We start from the raw sequence: 7412 nt of genomic DNA, 5'->3' as shown, positions 1-7412 counted from the left end.
GGACTCCGGATACTTGAGCAGCCCGCCGAAGTGCAGTTTGAGCGGGTAATAAGCGGCGGCGGCTGGTGAGCCGTACAGGAGCTCCCCGTTGTAGACGGTAAAGGCCGGCATGACGGCCGGCAGGTGGCTGCACTCGCCACCCGGGTAGCCTTTGAGGCCGCCCGCGTCGAGGGGTGGCAGCGAGCAGCGCTCGAGGGGCAGCCCGGCTGCCGGGGGCAGCTGCGCATAACGCACTCCTGGTACGTCGGCGGCGGCGGGCGGGGCGCGCTCCACGTGCTTGAAGGCGGACGCCTCTTCCGGGGGCCCGGAGAGCAGAGGGAAGCCGCGCAGAGCGCCAGAGCAGGGCAGGCCAGGAGGCGGCGGCGGGTCCCCCGCGAGTAGGCACTTGGGATGGTGATGGTGGTGCGCATGGTGGTGATGGTGGTGGCCAGCGACGCCAGCCGCCGGGTTCTCCCCGCTTCTCGGGTGTCCGCCTGCCCGTCCCCCACCCAGCAGCCTGCTTAAAGCCAGGCCGGCCCCGGGTTTGCCGCCGCCCTCGTCCCGGTAGGGGTCGCCGTGCGCGGCGGCGGCTGCCCTGGCCAAGCCAGTAGGCTTGAAAGCCGAGCGCACGCCCGGGTAGAAAGCGAGGCCGCCGCCCCCCGCTGGGGAACCGCCCACGATGCCAAGGAAGTGGCCGTGTCCTCGGGCGGGACCACTCATGTCCAGAGCGCGGTCCGGCTGCTCCTTTCCCTTCTTGGACGGCCCCCACTTGGCCAGGGTCGGTGACGTGGCGGAGGGCGCGGAGGAGGCCTCGCGCTTGATGCTCTCCCGCGCTCCGCAAGCCTGAGGGGCCGGTGGGACCTGCGGGTGCGGTCGAAGAGTGCTCGCCGGGGCGGCCGCAGCGAAATCTGATGCCGGGGGTTTCGGGGAAAGGCGAAGGCCATCCGCGGCCGGGGCAGCGCCTTGGCGAGCCGCGTGCTCGTGGTGCAGGTAGGCGCGGCCCCCGCCGCTGCTGAGCACGCAGTGGAAACGTAGATGTGCTTTAAGGCTGTTGGGATATCTAAACGTCCTCCAGCAGTACCAGCAAATGTAGCGCTCCTCCCCTGGGCGAGAAACAGTGAAAAGGAGACCCGGTGAGAAGCAAACAAGCGAGAGAAAGAAAGCGCCAGCGCGCCCAAGGCAGAGCCCAGGTTTTGACCAGAGGTATGGGGTGAAGCATAAGTTTTCTTGGGTACCGGCGAATAAGTGAGTTCGGTAGACCCATTGTAGCAAGGACGCCGAGAAGCCCCAAAAGGCCAACTTTGTCAGCATCTGCATTCTCTGGGACTACTCAGAGACCGAGAGGTGTGACCTGGGCCTTTCCAACGAAGACTTTCTCCGGGCCATCCGAGCATATCTTCATTGGAAGGGCAGTGCTCAGGGAGGCTGGCTTGAAAGAGCCGGGGAAGAGCCGAGAGCAGCTGTTGCTTTAAATCAAGTGTGGGGCTGTGCTTTGCCTGCGCCCATCTGTTGGTGTTTGCAGAATAGGTGGCGTATGTCAAGGAGTTTGGATAAACTGAACAAAGGCCAATCTAATGGTCGTGAGCGCCTCATTACCAGGCGAGACAATATCCTGTATGTATGGGCCATATGTAATCATTCCTTTTCACAGAACAATGTCTTTTATGTCCACTACCCACCCTCCCCAACGCCTCCCAGTCTTAAACACTTTGCTTGAGATTTTCCTGGAGCGTGACCAACTGAAGGACCACATCGGGACTATGATTTGCTATTCTTCAAAATTATTTGCATCTTTATTTCCTCTTTAACCCCATTTAATTTGATGGGAGAAAAGAAAAAGTCTTAGGTCTTCATACTCTAAAAACAGAAGGATTATATGCATTGTCTTGTCATTTGTTCCACCTGGTTATTAATTAACTCTTAGATAGCTGCACAAATCCAAGCTTAGTAAAATTCTTGGAAAATATCAATGTATGTGCGTGTGTGTGTGTGTGTGTGTGTGTGAGAGAGAGAGAGAGAGAGAGAGAGAGAATAATATAGATACTCAGCTTTTGAAAAGTACACGGTTCTCTGTCAGGGACTACACACATGCTTTTGGCATCAAACCTTGTGTGTTTAATACTATTAACATTAGTTGTTTAATTTTGCTAGGGTCTGGGAACACAGTCAAAAGACATGTGTATGAAACAGATTTTGATCACATGGTAGAAGTTAATTTTCACTTTAAAACGTCATGTTATATCGCTTCCGAGAAAGCAAGCTTGTAGTGGGGTTTCTTCTTAAATGTTGTGGTTGATTGATAATACTTGGTTTATTGATTATTGGTTTATTAATAACCAACTATTATTGATAATAATTGGTTGATTGAAGGGAAGGATGTCCATAAGAAAGAAGTTAGTTGAGCCACAAGAAAGTGTACAAAGTAAACATCAGTTTCATTAAATGTAATGGGAAAGTTAAATTTTTCCTCCTTGCACACCAGCAGCTTAAACTTCTGAAACATTACTACAGAAACAACAATGGGAGAAATTTTCAGATATGCCTCTCTTCATGTATTTCACTCCTGAATCTGGATAAAGCAAGTCATCCTTCCTTCCAGATAACTAAGGTGGAAGTTCAAGGAGCAGATTATTGTAGCTGAAGTTAAGGTACAGCAGAAAGAAAACGGAGAAAGGAAGATGATTTGCCTATGTGACCTATCCTCATTGTTTATGGAAGACAGATAAAAGTCATTCCAATGATTTCAATGATAAAAATCATGTCTGTTGTACTGAACAGCCATGTAAAATAAATCTTTATAGAGAGGGAAGACTTTCTCAGTTCTCTTGGTGGGTGTGTTGATTTAATATCTTAAGTAACCTCCTTTCTGCTAAGTTCAGAACCTCCCTCTCGTCACCCCTTTTTAAAGAGGGCGTTTTCAGAGGCTACCCCAAAGTGACTCAGCTCTGTTCCTAAAACAAAGAGTCAGTATTTTCCTTAATCTTACTATGGAATTGAAACCCACTAGGGTTAGCCAATATTGGAAGAATTGCAGCCATCTCTACTTATTTCTTCCTCTTTTCAGGGTTTAAGCCAATGTATGTTTTGTTTCATTATGTGTTTTTAGTTTATCCTAATGAGTTGATCTGTTCTCTTGATTCTGAAATCCAACCTGTGCCAAACATATCAACACACCTTGTAAGTGATTTTGCCTCCTCTCTCAGATGCATCTCCAAGGTTATCAAGATTTCAAGCATCTGAAAGCTGGAGAAATCAGGGTTCAAAATAACCTACAGATTCCCCAAAAGGGAAATGGTGTCTGTTCTGACATCTGTGACCATATGATGTTTATAGGCTCTATTGACTGAAATGAAAACATGAGGGCCACCACTCAAACAAATTGCTTTTGTACTATTTGAGAGTGTCTAAGAAAGGGTGTCCTTTGCAAAAATTCCTGGCCCCCAAAGGCCAGTAGTCCTTGGAATTGTTCTATAGTGACAGATTTGAGAGTTCTCCACTATGGGGCTTTTGTCATGTTTCTCTCTTACTGGAAGAAGTTGACAAGAGAATGTAATATAATGTGATAGAAGGAAAAATCTAGGGAAACTTTTATGAATACTGTACATACAGGCGATGGCACCCCCACTCCAGTACTCTTGCCTGGAAAATCCCATGGACTGAGGAGCTTGGTGGGCTGCAGTCCATGGGGTCGCTAAGAATCGGACACGACTGAGCGACTTCACTTTCACTTTTCACTTTCATGCATTGGAGAAGGAAATGGCAACCCACTCCAGTGTTCTTGCCTGGAGAATCCCAGGGACGGGGGAGCCTGGTGGGCTGCCATCTATGGAGTCGCACAGAGTTGGACACAACTGAAGCGACTTAGCAGCAGACTTAGCAGCAACAGTACATACAGGTCTACCCACAAAATCAATAGAATTAATTTACAGAGGACAAGGATACTCTGAAGTGAAGTGATTCATCATTTTGAATTAATTTCATTCTGTCTTATTCATGAAGTGTTTCTTAAATCCCACACTTGTATTAAGTTCTTTAACTCTGTTTCTAAAGGAATGAGATTAAGCAGGTGATTCAGGAGAATGTGTCAAAATATTTCACAGCATCTGTGATGTTGACTTTAAATATAACTATGTCTTTAGAAGAAATTACAAACTAAAACAACTGGTGAAGAAAAAAGAAAATCACAGAAGCATTGTGCAATAAAAGGGAGTCTGGAGATCTTAACTATTTTAGCACCTTCCAGCTTTTTTCCACAGAAAGTGTTTCTCAGTGTCCTAGAGGAGGTTTGAAAATGTTTCTTTCTTTAGTTACTTGCTGCACCTTAATTTGCATGAATCCGCTCTGGGCTTTGGAAGGGATCAAATAAATCTGAGAAGAAACTGGGATACATCCCAGTTTCGATTCAAGTAGGGAGAGGGAAATGAATAAATACCATTTAAACGGAAGGGCCTCAGTACCTGCCAACTGACCAGCTGTAAGTACCATAATGCTTCTAAAACTCTGTAGAAATACATTACTCTCCTCCAAACCCGATGAAGAGATCCCCCTCACCTTCTAAAAGCATTCCAGGTTTGAGTTACATTTTTTGGAGCTCATGATGTAGTTACCCTTATAATATGTTAAGGCATCTTTATGGATTCTTAAGTAAGTAAATAATTGTCTCTTTGGGTATGCTATCGGAAAGGACGACCCGCATGAAATTTATGAGTATTTTTTCCCTGACATCAAGAGCGAGATTACTATGGTCTGTTAGCATTTACTGTTGATTTAAAGGCAGTAGTGGTGACGTCGCCTCTGCCCATTCCGACTGGGAGTATGAATTCAGTTTTACACAGAGCAAGAAAAAGGCCTTTCAGGTCTAGGGTTGCCCGCCGCCCCCCCCCCTTCCCCACAAAGACCAGAGGAGGAGGACTGGACTCTCACCCACCCGCGCTGGCCCTGGGGGCTCTCTTAGCGGCGGTACCTTTCTCGTCGTGCGTTGGAGTAGCAATGATGGGTATGTCGAACCACTGCGCCAAGGAGTTGGAATACCACACGGTCAGCTCCTCCCCTGGCTGGACGTCTCGCAGTGCTCGATAGAAGATCTGGGACGCAAGGAACAGGACAGCTTGCAGTCATTTCCTGGGTAACTGGTCAAAAAACAACTGAGAAGAAAGACTGCATTCCCAGCCCCGACGCTGTGTGACGCTGGAAAAACTATTATGGGGAAAATAATAGTATCTACCTTATAGGGTTGTTGGGATGTTTAAACGAGACCTCTAGCTGAAGTGCTTTGCTCTTAACATCAGTGACAGTTTGGTAGATAGAATTGGCGGTGGTGGGGGGGAGCCCACAGTACCTGTCCTCCGGGTAAGTCTGCAATAGCTTCCAGAGTCTGTTCCTGGGGGTTCCTGGCTGCTCGGATTAACCCTATCCACTCCAGGGGGGAGCCCCCCGACTCGTCCACCAGCTCCCCTCTCACCATGCGCACCTGCAACACAAGCAGTGGTCGTTCTCCCCGGTGCCACGGCCGGACCCGCAACTGGAGGGAAAGGGTATCCCCCCACCACCCGACGTAGGAATGGTTGCGTTCGCTTTGGCCAGACCGCCGTGCACTGCTGGGAGGAGGGTTAAGTCCTTAGGACCCTTGCTTGGGGGAGGGAGGAAAAGGGGAGGCTGGCTAGTATAACAGTTCCCCGTCTTGTTCCACCTTGACAGCGCGAGTGAAAGCATTCCGCCCGAGCGAGTCACATATACCCTGGGCGCACCTCGTACCCAGAAGTTTCTCACCCCGACCCTAGCTCTACTGAGAGCAGTCCTGATGCCAGGCAAGAGACGTTTCACAATCAATCCCTGGACACAGGGCATCCCGGGCCTCCTTTCGTGTCTCCTCATTCCCGCGGCACCGCACCCAAGTGAGGAGATGCCTGCAAGCCCCGCGGCGAAAGTGTCTGAACAAAGCGGCCGCGGGCTGACTGGTCATTTAAAAGCAATTAAAGCGCGTTTAAAGCAGAAGGCGTGGTTGGCGACGAGCTAGGCTTTACTCCGCCGGGAAGAGGATGATTGCGAGAAGAACCAGGTACTGGTCCGGCCGGCGAGCCCCCGAGCAGCGCCCTTCAAGAAAGCTGTAGTCCCGGGTCCTCTTCCCAGTTCCCCCTCCCCAAGTCACCGGACTTCTGTCTTCATTCCCGGTCGCAGTTGACCGACCGTCCCGCTGGGACGCCTCAGGGCGGCCGGCCGGGCGGGAGCCTGTTAGTACCCCTCTCAGGTCAGGGGTCGCGACGCTGTTTGGGAAGTCGGAGCTGGCAGGTTGACCCTGAAGCCTCCCATCTGCGATCCTAGCCCCTCCGAGCCCGGCTACAATCGCTGGGCCCAGGTGACCCCTGGGTGGACGTTCCTGGTCCTCGGAACTGGCGTCAGAGTCACTGCCTGGCGCATCCTCTCTCTACTCGCCCCAAATCCACAAGCAGACATCCGCAGAAGGAAACACCTGGGGAGGTTCTAGGAACTAAGAGTGTCCAAGGATAAAATTTTCGGAGACGATGAGATTAAATTATCTGAAGCTAAATTTAAGCCTCAAATTAGCTTATTGAAGGGCAGAAGATTAAAAAAAGAAAAAGTCCTCAACGCATGTGTGTTGTATAAAAGAGAAAAGGCACGTTTGCCAAGAGAGGCTGGGTAGGGCGGGGAGGAGGGTTGGGGGGGTTGCGCCTCTGCGACAGAGACCCCAGCGCTCCGGGGAAATCGGGAGTTCCTAGTAGTCCCAGCACGTAAAGACCCTACTGCACCCCACCCAGGGGCTGTCCCCTCTCAGCCATATCTTCTCCCCTAGCCTGGCCCAAGTCCAGCTCTTGGTTAACGCGACTTGTGGGAAATGATCGGAGTCCCCTTCCACCTGGCAGAATTGGCAGGTAACGGCTCAGTCACCCGTTTCCTCCCCTAACCCTATCCACCCCTTTCCTAGGCTGGAAAGAAGGGGAGACGAACGAGCGGCAGAGAGCGGAGGTCGGACTGGCTAATACCTTTTTCTTGGGCCCGGGTTCCCTGCGATCTGACAGGTACTTGCCCAGCTTGAAGGTTCCGGGCACCGGCCCGAGGCGCAGGCCGGCTGGGATGCAGCAGTCGGCACTCACGCTGGTGGCCGGAGCGCGGGCAGCTCCGTGCATTGCTGCCGCCGCCGCCAGGCAGGCGCTCGGGTGCGCGGGGTCCTCGGCAGGGCACGAGTGACAGAGCCGGAGCCGCGCGCGAGCGGGCGAGCTGCGCCCCGACGTGCGTCCTGCACCCGCAGAGTGACGCGGCCGGGCATGCACTGCGCCTTTTCAATCTGGGCGTGCGCCTTTTGGCACCGCGAGCGGAAGGGCGCGGAGTTTGGTGAGAGAGTTGCGCTGCGGAGCAGCTGCAGAGTCCCACCCGAGAGGGTCACATGGAGTGGTTCCCTCAGCCCCCTGCATAAT

The 7412-nt window shown here is 51.6% G+C and overlaps 1 protein-coding gene across 1 annotated transcript in view; it reads right to left on the bottom strand.

Annotated features, from left to right (window-relative positions):
- PRDM13 (PR domain containing 13) overlaps positions 1-7124 on the bottom strand; it is a 7757-nt gene extending 633 nt beyond the window's left edge. Inside the window, exons 1-4 of the mRNA XM_010834762.1 lie at positions 6981-7124; positions 5318-5449; positions 4943-5063; positions 5-1082 (exon numbers count right to left, since the gene is read on the bottom strand). Coding sequence (XP_010833064.1) covers positions 5-1082; positions 4943-5063; positions 5318-5449; positions 6981-7124 — 1475 coding nt within the window. The remainder of the gene's footprint in view (positions 1-4; positions 1083-4942; positions 5064-5317; positions 5450-6980) is intronic.
- Positions 7125-7412: the final 288 nt, after the last annotated feature.

The sequence above is a fragment of the Bison bison genome, unplaced genomic scaffold (genome assembly GCF_000754665.1).
Source record: "Bison bison bison isolate TAMUID 2011002044 unplaced genomic scaffold, Bison_UMD1.0 scf7180017864035, whole genome shotgun sequence".
NCBI lineage: Eukaryota > Metazoa > Chordata > Mammalia > Artiodactyla > Bovidae > Bison > Bison bison.
Note: the sequence above shows the minus strand (reverse complement) of the source record. Positions and strands in the feature narration are given on the sequence as shown.